Source organism: Canis aureus, chromosome 27, assembly GCF_053574225.1.
Source record: "Canis aureus isolate CA01 chromosome 27, VMU_Caureus_v.1.0, whole genome shotgun sequence".
Lineage (NCBI taxonomy): Eukaryota > Metazoa > Chordata > Mammalia > Carnivora > Canidae > Canis > Canis aureus.
The window spans coordinates 10,706,238-10,728,347 of NC_135637.1; the positions used below are offsets into that span (position 1 = coordinate 10,706,238).

Sequence of the window (22,110 nt, forward strand, 5' to 3'; positions counted from 1 at the left end):
ATATGAAGGAGAATAACTTTTTTTGTTTTATACTTCAAAAAGAAAATGTTTGTGTGTATATTCTGGGGCCCTATGCAGCCTCTTCACCTCCCAGACTGGCAGCACCCCAAGGGGCTCCAGGAAACACACACAGAGACCTCCCCTCGCTAGAGATGCTGCCAAATTTGGCTCCCATTCAACACATGCTGGTACAAGTTAAGCCAGGTTTCAGTGTTTTTAATAAGTGTTAGCAAGGTTCCAGTGGGGGTTACAAAAAAGAAGTCAGCATTCCCTGACACATCAGGGTCAAGTGTCAAGGTTCTCAATTTGTCATCATGATAGGAAAATCAACACTGGGTCTACTCAACCCACCCCTCGGAGTTGAGGCAAGGGGGCTGCCGCACACCTGAGCCCCTCATCTGTTACAAGGGCCCACATGGTCCACATTTCCATGGGGCTGAGGCGGTGCACCAGTAGGAGCCCTCGGTACAGGCAGGGGTCTAGGGGATTCAGGGGCTGCCGTATTCCAAATGTCTTAAAGCCAGCATGGTGCATGGGGCTCACCCCCAGCTTCCTCAGGCACATGCCCACAAAGACATCGTCGATGGGGAAGAGTTCGGCCTCTTCCACCGCTGCTTGGAGCCGCTGCACGGTGGCCCTGGACATGACGTAGCCCCCGCCCCCAGCATAGGGTGGGTAGTGGCGGGCCCTGTACATGGATGGGGGGATGAAGTACTTAACTTTGGTGTTCCTGTTGGGCAGGGCCTGGCGGATAACATCTCCCACCAGGAGGTCCTGGGCTGGGTCCCAGCCATCCAGGAACTCCAGCACGTTAGGGACGTGGACAAAGACGTCGTCATCTCCCTTTAGCATGAAGCGGGTCTGGGAGCAGGCCACTGCAACCCAGCGCTGCAAGTGCAGCTCCTTAAGCGTCAGGTTGAAGAAGTCTTCAGCAAAGTCCCACTGGAGGATATCGTCAAACTCCCGACTCTCGTAGGCCAGCAGCTGGGCAGGGGGCGCTGGTCCCGCCACCCCCAGAAGGAACACCAGTTTCAGCCGCCGGCCCCTGGCCCAGCCCCCCACCCGGCCCCACGTGCTGCGGATAGCCGCCCTCCGCTCCACGTGGCCGGGCTGTGACTTGATGGCCAGGAGCAGGAAGGTGTCCTCAGCACAGCCCGAAGGCTCCAGCAAGATGGAGAAGTTGCGGCAGTGGCGGTAGGTCAAGAAGAGGCGGTGACGGCTAGGCAAGGACAAGGAGATGTTAGCCACTGTGCGGTTGGGGGGACACTGGCTGCGGCGGGGCCCTGGGGGAGCCCAGAAGGGCTGGTGGGCCCTCGAGCCCCCCACTGGCTTGGCCTCCTTCTTCAGGAAGAGCAGGCAGCTGAGCAGCAGCACAGCCAGGCCGTACAGGACCAGCCAGCCCAGCCTGCGGACCATGGCAGGGCCTGCAGGGAGAGAGCGCTGTGAGCCGCCGCCCTGCAGCCACCCAGCAGCCCATGTCCTGCCGGCCTACCTCTGCCTTTTGCGTGGCAGAGTCCCTCTCCAGGGTGTGTGGGGGGAGGGAGGGGGGCAGCATTCCTCTCTGCTGGCATCACGGGGGTCTCCACTCTCCCCCCAAAAGGACCTGCAGCTGCTTTAAAACTGGGGAGCCTCGGGGGGCTGTCAGGAGAGCATGTGACTCTTGATCTCAGGGTGGGGAGTTTGAGCTCCACACTGGGTGTCAAGATGACTTAAACTGAAAAAATTAAAAACACAGAACACCTGAAGCAGCATGTGCGCTTTGGGCATTTCCCAGGAAACTCGAGTATCAGGGTGAACGTGGCACAGAGCCGGTTCATTTCCAAGGAAATTCGTTCTAGGCACAAACCCTGACCTCTGGGGCCCTCGAGTCTAAAGTCAAACCATTTCCCCTGAAAACCCGGCAGTGTGATCTGCTGGCGGCCAGCCCGGGGATGGGTCTCAGGGACGGGCTGGGTCTCAGGGACGGGGGCCCTGGGCTCTGCCCTTAGTTTGCGCCCCCAGGGAAGGAACCACGCAACACATCCTTCACATCTGCCTGAAGTTTCCCCCGGCTTCTTGGAAGAAGTCTCTTCTTTCCCACAGGTTTCTTGGCGGGAGTCGCTTAAAATGGGGTTTCAAAAACAACCCACTTGCACAAAAAGCACAAAAGCTCTTCACTCATGTACCAGGGCCACCTCCCCTGCAGCCACTGCCCCCCGTCCGTCCCCCTCACTCAGCTCTGGTTTCCTGAGTCCACGGAGAAGGCCCTGAAATGCGGGTTCGAGGGAAATGCGGGTTCGAGGAACCTGCCCAAGATCAAGCATAGCACAGGCATGCAGTCCGCCCACACTGGCCCCAGCCCTGCCGCTCGGGGCGCAGAGGTAGGCCGGGCAGGCCGGCCAGAGGTGGGAGACACCAAATGAACCAGCACGGACTTCAGACCGTGCTGAGAAATTGAAGCGGAAGGGAATACGGTGACCCGGAGGTTGTTTCGGCCCGTGGTAGGTGGTCTACAAAGGCCTCCCTGATTAAGGACGTTGGAGCAAGAACAGAACGTCGGGACCAGACCACAAAGGTCGGGAGCAGAGTGTGCCAGGCAGAGCCCAGCGGAGCTCCTGGAGCAGGTGCAGGCGCGATGTCGGGGCAGGAGCGCGGCGTGGCCGGAGTATGAGGGTGAAGGCCTCCAAGGGGGCCAGTGCAGGGCGGAGAAGCGGAGCCCTGGGCCGCGGAGCGGAGGGGAGGGCGGGGGCAGCTCGGGCTTACTGTAACCCCCGCAGAGATCCACTGGGGGACTGAGCAGAGGCAGTGACAGGAGTGCATTGCTTGAAAGGTTCCTCGCTGCTGCAGCTTAGATGACGGGTTGTGGGAAAGGCGAGAGGGGAAACGGCACCAGCCAGGAAACTGTTGCCTTAGTGAAGACCCACGACGCAGCTGCGACGGGCGCGGCGGCCGCGCAGCGCGGAGCCCCGGGGGCGGCGGTTGCGTCTGCAGAGAGGCGCGCTGGGCCGGCGCTCTGGTTCCGGCGGGTCCCACGGCCCAACCCGCGCCCGCGCGCCTTGCCGCAGCCCCCGGGGCCACTACGGAGCCGGGCTCCCCAAAGGCTGGCGCACGCTCCGCGTCCCGGGCCGCTCCTCGGCCCCCCCCCCACCCGCCTGCCCAGCGCAGGTCTCCCTTGCTACTGCGCGCCCCCAGGACCCTGACTCTCAACCCGCGTGGGCTTCACTGAGTGCACCACACGCCCAAGTGTGCTGAGTCCTAAGGGTCTGCAGTGGTCTCTGGGGAACAGCCGCCTCGGGTCCTTGGGCCCGGTGACACCACACGCTACGACGGGGGAAGAGGCCAGTTCCTTCTTTCAACCCGACACTGCTGCTGTGCGGGCCGAAAGCGGGCGGGGTCGCCGGAGCAGGGGCCCCGCGGCGGACACCCCTCCCGGTCCGCAAGGCCGGTTCCAGCCTTCCGGGCCCCGGTGGGCGAACGGAAGCCGGGGCGCGGCAGGAGGCCGCCTGGCCCCCGACCGCCCCCCGGGGAGCCGACCCCGCCGCCAGACCCAGCGTCCTCGCCGCGGCGCGGCGTGCGGAGGCACTGGCAGCCCCGGGCCCTCCGGCACCGTGAGACACGGCTGCCCCCGGTCCCGCTCTGCCGTCCCCCCGCGGACCTACCTGAGCCGGGACACCGCGCCAGGGACTGGCGAGAAGCTCCGGCCGGCGAGCGGGGACCCGGAGCGTCAGCCTCGCACCGCGGGCTCCGGGGGGGGGGGTCGATGGGCGGGGCCGCGGGCGGGGCCGCGGGCGGGGCGGGGCGGGGCCGCGGGCGGGGCGGGGCGGGGCGGGGCGGGGCGGGGCGGGGCGGGGCCGCGGGCGCCCTCCCACATCCGGCTTCCGGCACCCGCCATGTACCTGCCGGCCCCGCGGCCCCGGCCCCGGCCCCGGCCCCGGCCCCGGCCCCGGCCCGCCCCCCGCCGTGGCGGCAACACGGACGCGGAGCTGCGGGCGTCAGAACAGCCTTTAATCGCGCGCCCTACAGGGAGAAGTCCCGGAGCGCCTCCTCGGCCGAGCGGCACTGGTTCAGCTGGATCTGCACCTCCACGGTCAGCGGCTGCGGCTGGTAGTCGCTTTCGTAAATTGCAAACGCAGATTTTTTCTTTTCTGAGAAATAAAAACACGAGTATGTGAGTCCCGAGAGGTGTGCGGGCTGCTTCGCCGCCGCCCTGGACGGGCTCGTTACGCGAGCGTCCCCGACACGCAGAGCTGTGCTCCGACCCGAGGGCAGCGCGCTTGGGGGCGCGGGACGCCAGCCCCGGCCCGGCCCGTCTCGGCCGAGCAGATCCCTTAACCAGGCGCAGCTGTTGCAGTTGCGCGTTGAAGCAGCTGCTGGTGTCTCAGAGCAGTGTTTTCTGTTTTTGGTCTTTGGAATAATTTTAATTACAACCCACCCCCCAGCCCATTCCTAAAATCAAATAATTCCAAAGAAAATATGAAACAGGTTGAGCAACGTTTTCAAAGAATATTGACAAACCACGGTTATTCGGAGGTGAATATTGGGCAGATATTTTCTTAAAAAGCGAATGAAGTCTGGCATTGCAGGGAAAACGGGAAGCATTTTGATGAATCTGTAACATTTGAGCTTGCAAGTAGAAACTAGAATTTTGGAACGTGGTATCTGCCACCATAAAGAGTTTCCCAATACTCAAAGACTCTTCCAATGACCTGGGTGCTGATAAACAATGTGATTTTGGGGTAATGTATATGTGTCGACAGTCGGGAAGATCTGCATAACTCAGTGAGCCAGTATTTTACAAATAACCAATGCCTGATGTTACAAATTGTGCATGAGTAAGATAGCCCTTCAAAATGCAGTGTAAAAAATTTTTAAAAAAGCAATGTAGACCAATGGATTTTAACATAACTATGAAATATTTAACTCTAACCGCTCTTAAAAAACTACTAGTTGTCAAATTTGACATAATACCAAAGAAAAATATCCAGTTATTTGAAAGTCTTTTAAAATATTCCCTTTTCCAGTTACATGACCATATGAGATTGGATTTTCATTATCCACTTCAACAACCGCAACACAAGAGATTAACTGCAGAACCGGCTATTTCAGTGCAACCGTCAATTAAGCCAGACAATAAAAAGATTTGCAAAAATGTAAAAAAGAAATGTAAGACCATCTTAACTCTGGTGCTCAGTAGGGAGCCTGCTTCTCCTCTCTCCTTCTACCTCTCCACCCCCACCCCCTTGTGCTCTCTCTCTCAAACAAAAAAAAAAATCTTAAAAAAAAAAGATTTAAAAGAAGAATTTTAAGTTGATAGTTATTTTTCCTTAAATGTTTAAGAATTCTTCTACTGTCTTTTATTTGGCATTTTCAGCCGATGATAAAACTGCTGTCATCTTTATCTTTGTTCCTGTCTTTATAACTGATTTTGAGCAGTTTTATTATTTTTAAAGATTTTATTTATTCATGAGAGATGCAGAGAAAGAGAGGCAGAAATACAGGCAAAGAAAGAAGCAGGCTCCCCGCTAGGAGTCCGATGCAGGACTCGGGATCCCGGACCCTAGGATCATACCCTGAGCCAAAGGTAGACACTCAACCGCTGAACCACCCAGGCATCCCTAAGCAGTTTTATTATTATCTAGCTTGGTTTAGTTTTCTCCATGCTTTTTGTGTTTTGAGTTCACCAAACTTTTTGGATTTATGTATTTATAATTTCCGCCTAACTTGGAAATGTTTCAGCAATTACTTCTTCAAATATCCTTTTTGCCTTTCCCACTCTCCTTTGGAGATGCCAACTATATGGACATTGGCTCCTCTGACTTCGTCTCAAAATTCACTGATGTTCTGTTCATTTTTTCCCAGTCATTTTTCTGCGTTTAATTGTGGATAGTTTCTACTGCTTCCAGTTTACTAATCTTTTCTTCTGAATTATCTAATATGCCATTAATCCCAGTGAATGTGTTTTTAATATGACATGGTAGTTTTCATCCCTAAAAGTTTGGTTTACTGTCCATATTGCTACATACCACAATCTTTCATTTAGCCTCTTAGATATATGGAATATAATTATAATAAGTTTTAATGTCCTTGTCTACTAACATGTATGTCATTTTTGAGTCAATTATGATTGATAAATTCTCATTATATATTAAGTTTTCTTGCTTTTTTTCCATATATGATAATTTTTTATTGGATGGCAGATGTGAATTTTACCTTGGGTGCTATTTTTTTTTAAGATTTTATTAATTTGAGGGAGAGAGCATGCAAGTGCGGGGAAGGGCAGAGGGAAAGGGAAACAGAAAACCTTAAGCAGACTTCATGCTGAGCACAGAGCCCAACATGGGACTCGATCACACAACTCTGAGATTCTGACCTGAGCTGAAATCAAGAGTTTGATGCTTAAAGACTGAGCCACCCCCAGGTGCCCCACTTCGGGTGCTATTTTTGCATTCCTTTCCATATCTTTGGATTTTGCTTTAGGATATGGTTAAATTTCATCCTTACAGGACTTGTCACTTCCTGCTCAAAATCTGAAGTGTTCCCCAGCGTGCTGTGCTCACTCCTTTTCTCTGTCAACATAAGCGCGTGTATTTTCATGGTTTTAAATACCATTAAGCTGGGCAGCCCGGGTGGCTCAGCAGTATAGTGCCGCCTTCGGCCCAGGGTGTGACCCTGGAGTCCCGGGATCGAGTCCCATGTCGGGCTCCTTGCATGGAGCCTGCTTCTCCGTCTGCCTCTGCGCCTCTCTCTCTCTCTCTGTGTCTCTCATGAATAAATAAATAAAATCTTTATAAATAAATAAATACCATTAAGCTGATTCATTCATTCAATGTTGATGGCCTACTATGAGTCTACTATGCTGGGGACGGGATTGTACAACTTTAAAGAATGCAAGTTCATCCCCCCACCCTTATAGTTTCAGTGTAGTAGATGAGATAAAAATAAAACAATTATCTAGATTCGCATCTCTATAGTTTGCTTGGTGCTGAGTACTATAGATGAAAACACCAGGTGCTATGAAGGAAACAAGGAAGGCAACCCATCCAGAGGATCAGCTTCCTGAAAGAAGGCAATTGAAGCTAAAATTTGACAGATGAAGTAGCTGAGGAAACAGTGGCAAGTGTAGGTTAAGTATTCCAAGCAGAGCTCTGCAATTATAGAACATGGAAATGTGGATTTTGTGATGCAGCCAGCAGGAAGTCATGGAAGAATTTCCAAAAGAGGAGTGACTTGGCCGGACCTGCCAACAAGATCACCCGGGCTACTGCAGCGGAATGGACGGAGTGGCTGGTGGGAGGAAGGAGGTGCAGCAAGGTGGCCATTGTGGTTGTCTGGGGTGGTGGCAAAGGAGATGGAGAAGGCACTGGGTGACAAGGGGCAGGTGAGGGCAAGGCTTCTTGGATGCTCCACACACTTCACCTTCACAGGTACAAAATCAAACTCACCCCAGGGGCAGCTCTGCAGGCCCTGAGCAGAAGCCTCTCCTGCCCGCTACCCTCTTGGCCCCCCAGTAACTCTCAGACCTGTCTCCCCCGCACTGTCTCTGCTGTCCATTCCAGGTCAGGCCCTCAGCATTTCTTGCCTTTTACATTTTTTTTTAAGGTGAATTTCTTTTCATCAAGATAAAATTCTCATAATAGTCAACATTTTAACTACTTTTAAGTGTACACTTCTGTGGGTTTTAGTATATTTATAATGTTCAACCATTATCATTATCTAACTCCAGAACGTTTTGTCCCCCACCTGGAAACCCCGTACCCATTAGCAGTCACCTCCCTCCCCCAGCTCTCAGCCCCCACTGATCTACTTTGTGTCCCTATGGATTCACTCATTCCGAGACATTTCACATAAATGGAATCATACACTATATGGCCTTTTGCGACTGGCTGCCTTCCCTGCCATCCCTCTGAGCTCTACCCATGCAGTGCCTTGTTCCTCTTCTCTGCTGAGGGATCTCCATTGTATGGAAATACCACGTCCTGTTTGGGCATTCGTCCACTGAGGGGCATTGGGCTGAATCTACTTTCTGGCTGTCAGGAATAGTGCTGCCCTGACTTTACTGTATACTTTGCAGCAGCCTCCCAGCTGCTCTCCCCATCTCCTATTGCTCCTTGCAAGCCTGCCAGTTCTTTCTAAACTCAGATCTAAAGGTTACCTATTTCAGAGGCTTCATTGACCACCCCTTGTTCATAGAACAAGCCCACACTCCTTGTGGGGCAAATAGGGCCAAGGACCTGAAACAAGCCAGGCAACTGCCGAGCCGGAAGGACCCTGGCCTGGTCCCAACTCAGCCCCCTATCCCACATCACCTGGCTCCCACCCCAGACCACCTCACCTGTCCTTAGCAAAACCTATAGCACGCTGTGCTTGTCTCAGGGATGCAGGAAAGATGTAGGGTTTGGTCCTTAGGGTGGGCATGGCCTTCCCACTGCCCAGAAGGTATGATTCTCCATCCTCCCATCTCTTTGGTCCCCAACCAGGCTAATCCTTCCCAAGGTCCTGCTATGGTCTGAAATCCTAATCCCCCAGAAGTGACGGTATTAGGAGATGGGGGCTTGGGAGGTCATGAGGTCATGAGGGCAGAGCCTCATGAATGGGCCTAGTATCCTTATAAAAAGCAGCTCTGGAGAGACCCCTTACCCCCCTCCACCATAGGATGTAGCAAAGGGGGCTGGTTACCAACCAGGACCCTCACCTAACGATGCTGGCACCTTGGTCTTGGACTTCCCAGCCTCCAGAACTGCAAGAAATAAATGTCTGTTGTTTACCAGCCTGCCAGGCTCTGGCATTGTTACGGCAGCCTGAACAGACTAAGGCTCCCACTGAACATTCCCTGCTCTCGGTCACCATCATCACTTCTTACCATTTTTAGCTTTCTTGTTCTTCTTCAAATCCTGAGAGAAAGAACCACAACATGAGAGGCTCCCTGGAGTCAGGGCGTGCTTGGGAAGGGGCGGTGCAGATGCCTGTGCAGTCCTGTGGGGCTCCCCACCCAGGGAGGCAAGGCCGGCCTTCCAGAGAGGAACGGGCCTGACCTGCCCCCTTGCCTGGCTCCTCACGCCCGAGAAGGCTGCCCAAGGAGCCGGCGACCCAGAAAGCTGGGAGCTGGGCAGTGCTGCCCGTGCCTCCCGGGGCCTGCCGGAGGAGTCTGGGAGGCTCAGAGCCCCCTGGAGCCCCTCCTTGCCCAGCACTGCTTCGGTGGAGACAGGAGGGACAGAGGCCCCGCTGTACCCTAAGAAACATCAGCCTGTCGATTTCCAGGGTGCGGATCACCCCAAAGTTGCACACGGAGGACACAAGCGACTCCCCCGCCAGCAGGGGCTCCAAGGCCAGCAGGCCGCTGCCCAGCACGCGCAGGATGGGGGGGTCCTGGCGGAGCTCCTTTGGAAGCTCCTTCTTCTTGGACGCCTTCTGTTCCTGCGGAGGGGAGAGGCCGGAGAGCAGACGGGGCCCCCCACGGACCAGGCCCAGAGCACCCACAGCCACCGCCGCCCAGCCGGTACCTTTGCTGTCCCTTTCTGCCCTTTCCCTGCCTTGTCGTTCCCGTCTTTTTCCTTGTCTTTGTCCTTCTTCCCTTTCTTGTCCTTCTCCCCTTTTCCTTTCTTGGCAGGCGACACAATGTCGACAGGAGGCGGCACCAGAGGCCAGGAGAGGATCTAGGGGACAGCGAGGTGGCCGCGGTGAATACAGGCCAGGCCAGGGCTAGCTAGGGCTGCCAACACGGGAGCAGAGCCACGCGGCACCCGGACAGAAGAGCGGAGGCTGGGGAAGGGGCCCACGTGTGGAGTGTGGGGATCCGCGCCACCCACCTTCTCCTCCACAATGGTCACGGTGGTTCCCGCCAGCAGGAAGGCCTTGAGGGGCACCAGATCTCTGAGGCTGTGCTGCATCTCATAGTTGCAGGGAATGACATCTGTCCAGGGCTTGCGGGTGGTGCTGAAGAGGACTGTCCTTGGGGAGGGCAGAGGCAGACAGGGCACCATCACCCAGGAGGCTGTGGCCAGGGACGAGGACAAGGCTTTTGAGAAGATGTTCACAGCGTGCCATGAGGCCAGACCCAGGATTACGGCCCGATGCCATTTATATAAAGGTCTAGAGAGGCACGGTGACTAATGGTGTCACCTGAGTTGATGATGACCCTTGGGAAAGAGGGAGGGGCCTGGGGAGTCTTCAGAGGTTCTGTTATATTGTTTCTTTTTTAAATTATGTTTTTTTACTGGGGCAGCCTGGGTAGCCCAGCAGTTTAGCGCCGCCTTCAGTCCAGGGCGTGATCCTGCAGATCTGGGATCCAGTCCCACGTTGGGCTCCCTGCATGGAGCCTGCTTCTCCCTCTGCCTGTGTGTCTGCCTCTCTCTCTCTCTCTCTCTCATGAGTAAACAAATAAAGTATTTTTAAAATAATAAAAATAAAAAATAAAAACATAAAAGAACAGGTTGGTGTGTCCACAGCCACATGGAGAATCAGCAAATTTCAAACTGATACCCAGAATATGAGTTCATTTTTTTAAAAAACAAATTATGAGTATATAGCTTTGTACACATGACTGGGAAGTATATGCACAAAACTATTAAGAAGAATTCATCCTGGGGCACCTGGCTGGCTCAGTCGGTAAAGCGCCTGCCTACCGCTCAGGTCATGGTGCTGGGGTCCTGGGATCGAGTCCCACGTTGGGCTCCCTGCTCAGCAAGGCGTCTGCTTCTCCCTCTGCCCTTACCCCCTCGCTCGTGATCTCTGTCTCTCAAATATATAAAAATATTTAATAAATAATAAAAGAGTACTTCATTCCATGGGATGAATTAGATGGATACATGAGAAGAGGCTTTTATTTTCTAATTTACACATTTTTTAAAAAGCAGAATCATTTGTAGTTCTTACGTTTTTGTGAATATTTTCAAAAATTCAACCACCACGACCACCGCAAGATCATCAGCGGTGGCCGGCTGAGGAGCCTGGCTGGGGGCTGGAGGTTGCCTCCCCTCCTCTGACAGTGGGGGCAGCTGCCTGCCGAGTCCAGGGAACGCGACACAAGGAGCCACTGCGGCTCCCCCCACAGTCTCCACAAGCCTGATCATTTACCTTCTGTGGAGGTTTGAAGTAATTTTTTAAAAAATAACTCTTTTAGCTAGGGGAGAAGCTCGCTTTCCCAATTCCTTGAGGGCATCGGTAGCAGGGTCTGCATGGGGCAGAGGCTCAGTTAATTAGAAGTCACAAGTCCCGTTTTCTGCACCACCCCCCCCCCAACGCCCCATCAGAAGAATCCAACGACAAAACCAGCTGAGAGCAGGAATTTTGTAAACGAAACAAAAAGCACACCAAGTCCCGTGTTTAGCAATTAGTTACAAAATCAGTTAACAGAACTTCAAACACTAAATGGGAAGTGACGCTAAGTGCTCGTAAAATTCTTCATCATCGAAAAAGATTCCTTAACCAATAAGGCAAAGCGCGGCACGCAGGAGGCCGAGGCCGGGCAGCGGGCTGGAGGCCTGGGGTAAGGGAGAGGCCCGGGAGGAGGCCGCGGGAGGCTCCAACCCGCGAACACGGCAGGGGAGGTTCCCACGCGGCGGCCGGGCCGTGCGCCGCATCCTTACCCCGCGGAGGGGCCGAGCCCGGGGTCCGCCCGCGGCCGCAGCTTGGCCAGCGCCTCCAGCTCCTCCGCCGAGTCCGTCACCCAGGGCGGGGGCGCCGACGCGCCCGAGGCCAGCGAGTCCTCCCGCTGCCCCGACGGGGTGGACGGCCCCGACTCCACCGACTCTTCACGCCCCTCGGAGGGCTCTTGGCGGACGTCCCGGCCCAGCGGCTCGCCGCGGGGCGCGGGCTCGACGGTCTGCGGGAGACACACGGACCCCGCGGGGGCCGCCGCTCGGTCCCCCGCAGCGCGCAAGTGTGGGCGCAGGTCCCTGTGCCCCCGGGCCGGGCCGGCAGCGAGAACGCAGGCCCTCAGCGCGGCTTGGGAAGGAGGCTTCGGTTTGGTGGTGGTTGCTGTCTAAATGCCCGTCTTGCCCCTCCTGGGAGGTCTGCGTTGGGAGGAACGATTTCTGCGGGAGCTAGGGTGTCCCCCATTTCTCCTGGCTGGAGGATACCCTCGGCTTTGCTTTTGGTGAGAGGAGTGATGGAAGAGCAGGGGAGAAGCAGGGGGAGAAGCAGGGGGAGAGTTGGTTAGGGGGAGAGTTAGGGGGAGAGTTAGTTAAGGGGAGAGTTAGGGGGAGAATTAGGGGGAGAGTTAGGGGGAGAATTAGTTAGGGGGAGAGTTAGGGGGAGAGTTAGTTAAGGGGAGAGTTAGTTAGGGGGAGAGTTAGGGGGAGAGTTAGTTAAGGGGAGAGTTAGGGGGAGAATTAGGGGGAGAGTTAGGGGGAGAATTAGTTAGGGGGAGAGTTAGGGGGAGAGTTAGTTAAGGGGAGAGTTAGTTAGGGGGAGAGTTAGGGGGAGAGTTAGTTAGTGGGAGAGTTAGGGGGAGAGTTAGTTAGTGGGAGAGTTAGGGGGAGAGTTAGGGGGAGAGTTAGTTAGTGGGAGAGTTAGGGGGAGAGTTAGGGGAAGAGTTAGGGGGAGAGTTAGTTAGGGGGAGAGTTAGTTAAGGGGAGAGTTAGTTAAGGGGAGAATTAGGGGGAGAATTAGGGGGAGAGTTAGGGGGAGAGTTAGTTAAGGGGAGAGTTAGTTAGTGGGAGAGTTAGTGGGAGAGTTGGGAAGAGTTAGGGGGAGAGTTAGGGGGAGAGTTAGTGGGAGAGTTAGTGGGAGAGTTAGGGGGAGAGTTAGGGGGAGAGTTAGGGGGAGAGTTAGTGGGAGAGTTAGGGGAGAGTTAGGGGAGAGGTAGGGCAGAGGTAGGGGGAGAGGTAGGGGAGAAGCCTGCTTGTACATGCTGCTCCCTGGTGAGGCCATTTGCTGGGATTTCAAGGGCAAAGGAAGGAGGCGAAGGCAGTGAGCTGCAAGAAAGGGTCTGACCAGAGCCGCTTCCCCCTCAGAGTCGGGTGTGAACCAAAAAGCTCCCATTAAGGGGGTTTTCTGGGCTCCAAGAAGCGGTTCTGCTGCACAGGGGACCCTGTGCCCCCGAGCTCCCGGGAGCAGCCCGAGGGGAACCCACCTCAGCCAACACACCACCATATTTACTTCCTTCTCCTTCTTCATCTTCCACAAAACCGTAGGTCACATAGTAGCTGTAACTGATAAAAGGGCCTTGGGGCCCCAGGTCGGGGTCCAAGATAGAGGTGTCGGGAACCCCCTTGACATTTCCAATGGTCACCACGAGCTGCGCCTCACATGCCAAAAGGTCTGCAAGGGGGATGGGCGGAAGTGAGGGGTAGGCAGGGGAGGGCTGCCCAACAGGCTCCCTGCATTCTCTCCTCCACCCGGGCCCAGCCTCACAGTGTGCAGACTTGGGCTCAAATCCCAGTTCTGCCAAGTTCAAACACAGTGATGTGCAGCACGTCCCTTTTTGGTAAGATGGTAAGACACCCCTCTTGTTTTCCTCATCTGTATAATGGGAATGACAGTAGTTGCTTTGCAGGATGGTTACAGATGAAGAATACCTGTTACCTTAGCACAGCCTGGCACACAGTCCCGGGAGCTGTTTGTTACCAGTGTTGTATCACCCTTACCCTGAGAAGGATCTGATGCAGCTTGTGGCATGGGCCACAAGGGGGTGATCTCAAGCCACCGCAGAAGTAAAGAAATTGGTTTCAAGAATGTTTCCTGTTTGCCTAGGATGGTCTCACCCTCCTTACCACTTCTGTCCCCCAATCCCAAGTACAGAGATCAAAAATCTGGGAGAGGACTCTGATCAAGAAGGTGAGCTACACTTGACTAAGGTGTGGGTCCACTGGGGAGCTGCAGGGACAGGCCACCCTGTATGATGGTGGACAGGCAAGCTGAGGCTCAGGGCATCAAATACCAGCCCCTCCCCACTTTGCACATCGGCTTCCTCACCCCCATGGTGGCTGAGCCCCCTGAACTGATACTTCTCACTGGGAGACACGGTGATGTCATCTAGCACGCAAAGCCGGGACAGGCTGTCGATGGTGAAACCTCGGTAGTAGGGCACCAGGCCCAGTGGGTTCCCCTGCAGCACGAGCAGCCTCAGATGTTGGAGGGTGCTGAGGCTGGTGATCATGCCCTGCAGGTCCGTCAGGTCATTGAAGCTCAGGTCCAGAGAGACAAGGTTGGGCCTAGAAGGGGAGCAGGAGAGTCCAGAGGCAGGGTGAGCACAGGGGTGGGGACTGGCAGCTGTCATGCGCCAGGCCTGCCCTGCTCACCATCCCCCAGCACCCCGTGTCCAGGACAGACAGCAGGCCTGTGCTGAGGGTGGGAGGGGAGCCCCAGCCCACCCTTGTCTCACAAATTAGCCCCCTTGTTGGGAAGCACCTCTCAGTCCTATTGCCCCCTCCCCCCATGACACTGCCATCATCACTGCGACACAGAGATGGCCCTGGTCACATCCTGCCTCCCCTGACTTCCATTTACATAGATCTCTCCTTCTCAGTTAAACTCCTGGTACCTCCCATAGATCTGATACAGCACTGTGCCTCCAGAAGGTTCTCAACAAAGACAGACACAGGCAAGGAAGGCAGAGGGAAGCCACTTGGGGAGGAGCAGTGGAGGGAGGTAAGAGAGGCAGGTAAATATGAGGACCTGAGAATAGGGTACATGAAGCTAGAGGACACCTTCCAAAGCCTGACTGGCTCATGGTCGTAAGAAGCCACGTGATTCATTTCTTGGGGGAACATGAGTGAAGAGGAACGTGCCAGTGAGGACAGTCTGGTGAAAACTGGCCAGGAAGGGGGGGCACAGGTGTGTTCCCCAACTGCACAAACTAGAAAGCAAACAGGTTCCAGATCTGAGAACAGCAGCAAGAAAAATGTGAGGGGCACGGCATGGTCACATGGATACCCTACGGCCTCCAGCAGACGGGACTCAGGCGTGTCCCGCTCCCTTCTGCCTTGCTTTTCTGGCCTGTGTAGCCAGTTGAGGGGGAAATGCCCAAAAGGACATTTCGTGGGGACCAGCACACAGACCTTGTCCAATGACAGCCTTCAAGAAGACTGGGAAGACCCGAGGAAAATCCATCCGTGAGAAGGGGACCCTGGTTTTAATCTCAGTGAAAGACAGAGGTTTCCCTTACGTGTTTTTATGAAACTCACACTTGGCACGAAGCAGGTAACCTAGGTTTTGAGAAAGTCTGTTTTCCAAATAAAAAATCAGAACACATGGTGCACAGTCCATGGTATGAGTCTGAAATCAGCCATCACAGGAGGTCCAAAATGTACGCTTGCCTCCTGGGCTACGTTCTCTGGCAGCTAAAGTCAGTGGAAGAAACTGGAATTGTGCATGGCCAAGGCTATGGCAAGGGTGGAAGGAGGAGGAGAAAGAAGGAAATTATGATCAGAGATAGGGACCCTCCAAGAGTGTATACAGCTGGGCCACCTGAGATCGTTTTCCAGATAACCTAGAAAAGCAAGGAAGGGATGCTGACCGATGCCTTCTGCCCACTCCAGGCTGCGGAGAAGGGAACCATAGTGAAGCCCACGCAGCGCCGCCCAAGATGCTGAAACCCTGGGAATCCTCCAGGCATATTCTGGAGGCCTTCCTCTGACAGCCTTTCGCAGGTGGCCTCTGATTCCCCCATACTCCTCAGACCCCAGGTTTTGTTTCCCTCCACTCACTCCCAAAGGGGACAAGCCAAACCAAGAGTAGTCTGTAGAGCAGCGACTTTCAGCTTGGGGTGATTTTGCACCCCACCTAGTGGGCACAGTCTACAAACGTTTGGTGGTTACAACTGGTGTGGGGGTGCAACTGGCATCTAGTGGATGAAGGCCAGAGGTGCTGCTCTGCTTCCTACGGAGCATGAGACAGCCCCACCCCAGTTGCCCACTCCAGTGTCGGCAATATCCAAGCTGAGAAATCCTGCTCTCAAAGCATCAGAGGGAAAGGTCTGACTCACTCCTGCTACCTCTTGTATCTTTCCTTGGGCTTCAGTGGGAATTTTTGCTTATTTGGTCAGAGAAATAAATCCTAGGTCTGGAGCTGGCAGCCAACCAACAATTATTATAGAAAAAAGCAAAGCAAAAAAGAAAAGAAGGAAGGAAGGAAGGAAGGAAGGAAGGAAGGAAGGAAGGAAGGAAGGAAGGAAGGAAGGGAGGAGCTAAGGTGAGTCCTTCAAGGCACCAGGGTGGAATCACCCAAACCTAAGACTTAAGTGTCTCTCTCTCCATCCGGGGCTCTCCAGTTACCAGTGATCCGCGGTGACATACAGACTTTCTAAGGGGCCCAGAAGCTTGTTGTGACCCAAGCCCAAGTGCTGGAGACGTGGGGGCGGGTGGGCACACAGACACTCCATGCTGGTGATCTTGTTGCCATAGAGCTCCAGCACCTGAGAGAAGCAGAAAGAATGGTGCCTGTGAGCTGGAGTCTGTCCGTCCATCTGTCCTTCCCCTCCCTCCCTAAGAAACAACAGGATGGAACTGTGTAGTACTCATGCCACGCCGCCCTGTGCCCATCTGGACTCCCTTTAAAATACGGGGTGGAGGGGATATTTCTGCAGGAGGTGTTGGAAAGTTTCTTTTCCTTAGTGAAGGAGATGTGAAAATTTGGCATAGGAGGTGATGGCGGAGAGGATGGGTACATGCATAGCATTTTGCCACCGCTCAACCCACGGCGGCACATCTTCGGGAAAGCCAAAGGGTCCCCGCTGGCCTTTGGAGCCAGTAAGGCATCAGCTGGAGCCTCACGAAGCATTCTTGGCTTTCTGCTCCAAGGCCTCTCCTGGTTTCTTCCTAGGCCCAGCATGTAGCCATATTTCTGAGTCCCTTCTGCCACTGTATCTACTAATTTCCACACTTAATTTGAAATTGAGATCATTTTGATATGTTCAGCTGAAAACACATCATAAAGCCTGGGCTAGCTTTATTTAAAGTGATTTTTTTTCCCATTGTGGCAAAATATATATGATTCATCATTTTCCCTATTTCTATGTGTACCATTCAAAAGCATTAAGTAGAGTCCCATCGTTGTGCAGCCATCATCACTCCTATTTCTGAAGATGTTTACCACCCCAGATGGATGTTCTGGACCGTCACAATGGTCCCCCCACTGGGTACCGCAATGACTCCCCATTGCCCTCACTCTGACCCCAGTAACCTCTGCTCTACTGTGACCCTGTGGATTTGCCTCTTCTAGATATTTTGTGGAAGTGGAATCATCTAATATGTGACCTTTTGTGTCTGACCTCTCTCATTCAACATAATGTTTTCAAGTTTTATCCATGCTTTAGCATGAATCATTCCCTTTTATGACTGAGGAACATCTCACTGTGTGGAGAGACCACATTTTGCTTACCCACCCATCTGCTGATGGACCTTTCAGTTGGCCCCACCTTTTGGCTGTGGTGGGTAATGCTGACCACCACTGGCCTGCAAGAATCCCAGTCCTTGCCTTCAATTCTTTGGGGCATATACTGAGAGATGGAATTGCTGGGTCACGTGGAAATTGTACTTTTTGAGGAATCTGGCCTCCCTCTCCAAAGCCTGGGGCTGGCCCTTGGCACCCAGCCACACTGGCCAAACCTTCCATTGGCAGGGTCTCTGGGCTGCAGCAGCCCGCAGACACTAAATGGAGCCTGGGACTCTTTACCTTGAGAGTTGGGGGCAGGTTGATGGCATCAACCTCCTTGATTTGATTGGCACTCAGTACCAACTCTTCGAGTTTTAGAAATTTCAGGAGACCTTTATCCACCAGGTTCACCTAGAAGGAAAGGTCAAGAAGTTAAGAGCTCTCATGGGCGAGGCAGCTGTGGAGCAGAAATAGGGTCTACAGGAGGGCAGCAACAGCTGGCCACTGACCCTCCCGAGGGGTTTACTTGGCGCACACCAACCCCCTTTCTCTCCCTAACCACCCTCCTCACAGACTCTCCTGCACATCCCACCAGGATCCCAGAGCCTTGACCACGGGGTGGTCTCTTACCTCTGAGCCCCCACCCCACCCCCTGGAGAGGTTGTACAACTTCCAGCCCAGTGTCCTGTGTCCCCTGTTGGACTGTGAGCTCCAAAGACCAGGACAGGAATCCCATATTCTTTGCTGTCTACCCCTGGGCCACAGTGAATCCCGAGGCTGTAAGCTATTGCTAGTTGACACACAGCAGGGTCAGACCTAAAGTTCAGAGGTCTTCCTGCAGATCTTCAGTTCTCTGTGGCCTCAAAGTCATTAGGGCCCTACCCGGTGACTATGCCACTTTGCCCAGGATTGAGGGGTTCTGAGGACACAAAACTTTCATAGTTGACAGTGGGAAAGTCCCAGGCAAATTGGTAGGAGTGGCTCCTGCTCCTCACGCCTGGTACTGTGGGAATTCAGTTTCTCCGGGAAAGGAGAAGCAAAAGCAGGAAGGCTGAGTTTGCAGCATGGGACTCTGTTACTGGTAGAAGCGAAGAAGGCTTTTTCGTAACAGAAACTAATACGGTACTAGGCCTAACCCTCCCTAAACCTGGGCCCCCACAGTGTAAATTAAAACCAATATGGATACTTTAGAGGTCTCTCCTAGGACCCAGGAGGGCCAATTGCAGGGTGCACCAGAAGCCAGCTATACAAGACACACCTGGATTCCCCCAGGGACGAAGAAAGAAGACACCCAACAAATGAGCAGCTGGCCCTGCTTGGTGGAGCGGCTGGTGAAATTAGGGGGACAGAGCTACCGTCCCATCCTTCCTCCCATTTAACACCGAGGCCCCACCACTAAGGACTGTACAGTTTTATAGGGGAATGGCCTCCTTAACCTCAACCCCCGGCTCTTACCTGCTTGTCCACCACCCGTAAGGATCTGAAGTAGGAGTAGAAGAAGGTGTCTTTGAGCACCAGGGGATTCTGGATGGCCAGTTCTTTCAGAAAACGGTCCTCTGCACTGGAGCCCTCCAGCAGAGCCCAGGGTGAGTGGGGGCTACGGACCAGGTCCAACAGGGCCTCCACCGACTCCTCCCCAGGGCTCACGACCTCCTCCTCTCTGGGGATCAGCTCCCTCCATGCTCGGGGAGTTCGAGGAAGAAAGCGTGACTTATTCTGCAGTGGTGGAGGTGGAGAATGTGCTACTCGTGACTCAGCCCTCTCAAGGATTCAAGACTTCCCAGATAGAGCAGATTGTAAGATAGGACAATCAGGGATAAAGAGTTTAGAGATCTAGACAGTGAGTAATCAGTTTTGACTGATTATTAGCCATGGATAGAACTACAGACTGAGAACTACATTTCTGCCTTTAGGGGTTTACTCAAGCTGGGACCCTGGAAACACCAGGTGAGAGCATCCAAATATTTAAGATTGATGCACTGGAAGCTACGAGGCAAGCAAAAGGCAATCTGGGAGGTGTATTAACCAAGGAAAGGCTTTTGAGGAAAAAGTGGCAAGGCTGAAAAGGTTGAATTCAGAATTTAGATGTCACAGGGGATGATGAGTCCCAGAGTGGACTTTCTCCCAGCCTTTTCTCCAGGAGACACTTGAGAGATATCCGTGAAACCCCAAGAGCTCCCAGTGGATGCCAGGTACACATAGTAGGTTGTGCAACAATGTTTGTTGATGAAACACATGAACTGGTTCCTTGATTGGTGTCCTGGTTTTCTTCTCTATGAAAATGGGAACACTGACCTCCCCTTAGCGCCTACAGTGTGTGGGGCGCCAGCTCTCCAGCAAGTGGGAGGGCAACATTCTAGACCCTCAGGATACTCGTGTGCACATCTGAGGGAGGCAGGTTCTCGGTGTCATGCTCCTCAGCCCCAGAAGGAGCACCCAGCTGTTGGGAGTGGGGCGTGGACACACACCTGCTCTAGCCCTCCTGAGCCACACTGGCTCCCCAGGAGGAAGCCTTCGAAGGGAAGTGTTTCTGGCCTCAGAAACAAGGAGACAGGAAGGGAGGGAGGAAGCCGCTTCTCCCAGGCCCACTAGCCCCTGCAGGCACCAGCACCACGCCCTGCACTCGGCCTGGGGGCTCTCGCTAGGAGCCCTGCGGCACCTGAAGGTGGACAGGCTCTTTGCCCAGGCAAAAGCTTTCACCCCCAAAGGTGCCTGGTGTCTTTAACAGGCTGAGAAGCCCTACCCCAGGTGGGCCTGATGTGCTCGGGATGGGGGTCAGGCCCACAGTCCTCGCAGAGTCCTCGCAGGGTCCGGCCGCACCCCAGGTCAGGCGGCCTCCGAAACGCCCAGACCCAAACCTCCCCTCAGGCTTCTCCAGCTCAGCCGCGTCCTGCGGCCCCCGCGCCGCCCCCGCCCGGCCCCGCCCAGCCCCGCCCCCGGCCAGCCCCGCCCCCGCCCAGCCCCGAGTCCGTCCTCGCCGCCCCCGCCGGCCCCCAGAGCGCACCCAGAGCGCACCCAGCTGCCGGTGCCGCACGGGAACTCGCGCAGACACAGCTGCCTCAGGTGCTCCCGGACCGCTGCGCTCAAGGTCCTGCCCGGCTTCTCCATCGCTGCGCGGCCGCGGCGCCTATAGCCGCTGCCAACCGCCGGGCACACGCGCGCACGCGCCAGGGCTGACACGTGGGCGTCCCCGAAACCCACCTCCGAGCCGGAGTCCCGAGACTGGTTCAGGCGGGGACGCCCTGGGTTTTCTCCTCGGGCCCAGCCTGTGCCCGCAGCTGTAAAACGGGATAATCGTGCGCTTCCCGCCACAACCCCGGCTCTAACTGCCGCAGCTCCTAGCAGATGCCCAGCGCGTCCCATAGGAGAAAAACGCTAATTGTCATCCCCATTTGACAGATCTAGAAAGGAAAGATGAGCCCAAGGTCAAGCAATCTCAAGGTTCTAACCGGTGGATTCCAGTGGGTCTCTTTAACCCCTGAGTCACACACAGGTTGTAATCCCCGTTTGCATATATTAACCATTTTAGCACCAAGATCTCATTTTAGACTGGAGGCAATCTCATTCATCTCTCCATTCTCAGAGCACCTAGCATCTAGCCTACTGCTGGCCAAAAAGGAAGGGCTCCTCGGCACAGGTTTGAGAAATAAATAGGTAAGATGATTCTGGATTCTGTAATTTGGAAATGCAACATCTTTATTGAGATACAATTTACAAACCCCAAAATTCACCTGTTTGAAATGTGCAATTTTGTGATTTTTAGTATATTCACAATGCAACTATATTCATAGTGCAACCATCAGCGTTATCTGATTTTTAGCTTTGTCCTCACCCCCAAAAGGAAACCCCATACCCACAAGGCAGTCAATCCTCATTCCCCCCTTGGCCTATCCCCTAGCAACCGCTAATATGCTTTCTGTCTCTATGGATTTGCTTCTTCTAGATATTTCACATTAAATGGAATCACAAAATATTTGTCTTTTTCTGTCTGGCTTTTTTTCACTTGGCATAATGTTTTCAAGTTTCATCTATGATATAACACATGTCGGTACCCTTCATTCCTTTCTGTGGCTGGCTAATATTGCATTGCACGGAGAGACCACATTTTGTTCATCCATTCACCTGATGAAGGACATTTGGGCTCTTTTCACTTTTTGGCTCTTATGAATAATGCTGCCTTAAACATTCCTGTACCTACTTTTGTGTCAACATATGTTTTTCTTTCTCTTGGATAGTTATCTAGGAATGAAAATTCTGAGTCATATGGTCACTTTATGTTTAACACTGTGAGGAGCTGCGAATTGTTTTACACAGAATCTGCACCACGTTACATTCCCATCAGTAATATTTTGTTTTGTGTATATATATATATATATATTTAAAGATTTTGTTTATTTATTCATGAGAGACACAGAGAGAGAGAGGCAGAGACACAGGCAGAGGGAGAAGCAGGCTCCATGCAGGGAGCCTGATGTGGGACTTGATCCCAGATCTGCAGGATCACGCCCTGGACTGAAGGCGGCGCTTAAACCGCTGAGTCACCAGGGCTGCCCTGTTTTGTATATTTTTTATTGGAGTTTGATTTGCCAACATATAGTATAACACCCAGTGCTCATCCCATCAAGTGCCCCCTCAGTGCCCGTCACCCAGTCACCCTAACCCCCTTCCTGCCTCCCCTTCCCTTACCCCTTGTGCATTTCCCAGAGTTAGGAGTCTCTTATGTCCTGTCACCCTCTCTGATTTTTCCCACTCATTTTCTCCTTTCCCCTTTAATCCCTTTTGCTATTTTTTATATTCCCAGAATGAATGAGACCATAT

At 53.8% G+C, this 22,110-nt stretch overlaps 2 protein-coding genes and 1 long non-coding RNA gene across 4 annotated transcripts; 1 reads left to right on the plus strand and 2 right to left on the minus strand.

The window, feature by feature from the left end:
- Positions 1 to 200: 200 nt before the first annotated feature.
- B3GNT4 (UDP-GlcNAc:betaGal beta-1,3-N-acetylglucosaminyltransferase 4) lies at positions 201 to 3,751 on the minus strand. The gene is made up of 2 exons (XM_077875469.1): positions 3,639 to 3,751; positions 201 to 1,424 (listed from the first exon to the last, which is right to left on the minus strand). The coding sequence occupies exon 2, from the start codon at positions 1,414 to 1,416 to the stop codon at positions 343 to 345; it is 1,074 nt and encodes a 357-aa protein (XP_077731595.1). The 5' UTR covers positions 1,417 to 1,424; positions 3,639 to 3,751; the 3' UTR covers positions 201 to 342.
- A 165-nt stretch (positions 3,752 to 3,916) lies between these two features.
- Positions 3,917 to 6,470, plus strand: LOC144299797 (uncharacterized). The gene is made up of 2 exons (XR_013366474.1): positions 3,917 to 4,066; positions 5,001 to 6,470. It is a non-coding gene; the product is annotated as an uncharacterized LOC144299797 (long non-coding RNA).
- Positions 3,964 to 20,610, minus strand: LRRC43 (leucine rich repeat containing 43). 2 transcript variants are annotated; one of them, XM_077875465.1, is made up of 13 exons: positions 20,494 to 20,610; positions 18,748 to 19,008; positions 17,593 to 17,703; positions 16,194 to 16,333; positions 13,894 to 14,132; positions 13,052 to 13,239; positions 11,565 to 11,800; positions 9,786 to 9,927; positions 9,480 to 9,632; positions 9,208 to 9,393; positions 8,840 to 8,870; positions 8,672 to 8,716; positions 3,964 to 4,124 (listed from the first exon to the last, which is right to left on the minus strand). In XM_077875465.1, the coding sequence occupies exons 4-13, from the start codon at positions 16,298 to 16,300 to the stop codon at positions 3,997 to 3,999; spliced, it is 1,455 nt and encodes a 484-aa protein (XP_077731591.1). In that variant the 5' UTR covers positions 16,301 to 16,333; positions 17,593 to 17,703; positions 18,748 to 19,008; positions 20,494 to 20,610; the 3' UTR covers positions 3,964 to 3,996. The 2 variants fall into 2 exon arrangements, with proteins under 2 accessions (XP_077731591.1, XP_077731592.1); XM_077875466.1 differs by lacking the exons at positions 3,964 to 4,124; positions 20,494 to 20,610 and adding exons at positions 6,500 to 7,124; positions 20,308 to 20,437.
- Between the last annotated feature and the right edge of the window lie 1,500 nt (positions 20,611 to 22,110).

Coding starts and splice junctions, on each gene's coding strand:
- B3GNT4 (XM_077875469.1), bottom strand. CDS start 1,416: ATGGTCCGCAGGCTGGGCTGGCTGGTCCTGTACGGCCTGGCTGTGCTG.
- LRRC43 (XM_077875466.1), bottom strand. CDS start 20,400: ATGGAGAAGCCGGGCAGGACCTTGAGCGCAGCGGTCCGGGAGCACCTG. Junction 16,334..17,592: donor ACCTGCCCCCAACTCTCAAG/GTAAAGAGTCCC, acceptor TGCTTCTCTCAG/GTGCTGGAGCTCTATGGCAA. Junction 7,125..8,671: donor CAAGGTGCCAGCATCGTTAG/GTGAGGGTCCTG, acceptor CTATAATTGCAG/AGCTCTGCTTGGAATACTTA.